The sequence below is a fragment of the Electrona antarctica genome, assembly GCF_951216825.1.
Source record: "Electrona antarctica genome assembly, chromosome: 22".
NCBI lineage: Eukaryota > Metazoa > Chordata > Actinopteri > Myctophiformes > Myctophidae > Electrona > Electrona antarctica.
Genome location: NC_136805.1, coordinates 15,050,351 through 15,051,312, shown reverse-complemented (window position 1 = coordinate 15,051,312; position 962 = coordinate 15,050,351). Strand labels below are relative to the sequence as shown.

Here is a 962-nt window from a genome sequence, read left to right as displayed (position 1 = left end):
CGTCGACATTATAAAAGCTTGGGCGAGCTAGAGTTAATTTCACATTTCACACTCTGAGGACCATTACCTTCTCTACTGTTGTTTTGTCCAGGCCAGCTGTCACACTTTAGCAAGACAAGTGTGCCAGATTGCATCAAAGAACCACTGCTACAGTGAATGCTTTTGTATTTCACTTAAAAAAATTGTTTTTTGGGACTGCAGGCATGATGACGGCCGCCGAAGATAAAATGGATATGTCCTTAGCCGACATTATCAAACAGGACAGACAGCAGCAGCAGGGGGGAGGAGGAGGCGGTAAGGAAAGAGGTCGCGGAGGTCGTGGCGGTCGTGGCGGCACAGGCGGCAGCGTCCCAGGTGGTGTTCATCATTTTGGAGGACCCACCAGAGGAGGATCTGGCCCCCCGAGGTACCGTGGCCGAGGCAGAGCGCCGCCGCACGGAAGGCCCAGGTGGCATCACCACGATGACTTCAACGCCAGTGCTGGCGGCAGCGACGGCGGCGGCTGGACCGGCGGCGTGGAAACCGGAGGCAAGCTCCTTGTCTCAAACCTCCACTGGGATGTCAGCAATTCAGACATCATGGAACTCTTCTCTACCGTTGGCACGGTGAAGAAGGCTGCCGTTCAATATGACCGACACGGAAAGAGTCTAGGCGTCGCAGATGTCCACTTCGAGCTGAGGGAAGATGCCCTGGACGCCAGAACAAAGTATGACCGCGTGACACTCGATGGGCGGCCCATGCACATATCCGGCCCACAGTTTGAGAGACAGCGGCGGCCACCCATGCAGGGTGCGAGCAAACATGGAGGCATGCGTTGGAATCGTTTCAACAGCTTTGAAGGCGTGCAGAATACGTCAAGGTCACAGCGCCGCAGGAGCCAGTGGGCACAGCAAGGTCTTTCTAAAAAGAAACTTGATGCCCAGTTGGATGCATACAACAATGATATGATGGACACCAGCTAA

General features: G+C 54.7%; 1 protein-coding gene across 1 annotated transcript; it reads left to right on the top strand.

Moving 5' to 3' along the window:
• Nucleotides 1-206: 206 nt before the first annotated feature.
• On the top strand, nt 207-962 carry LOC306915005 (THO complex subunit 4-like; the record flags this gene model as incomplete). Its single annotated transcript, XM_079492247.1, has 1 exon — nt 207-962. The coding sequence occupies one exon, from the start codon at nt 207-209 to the stop codon at nt 960-962; it is 756 nt and encodes a 251-aa protein (XP_079348373.1).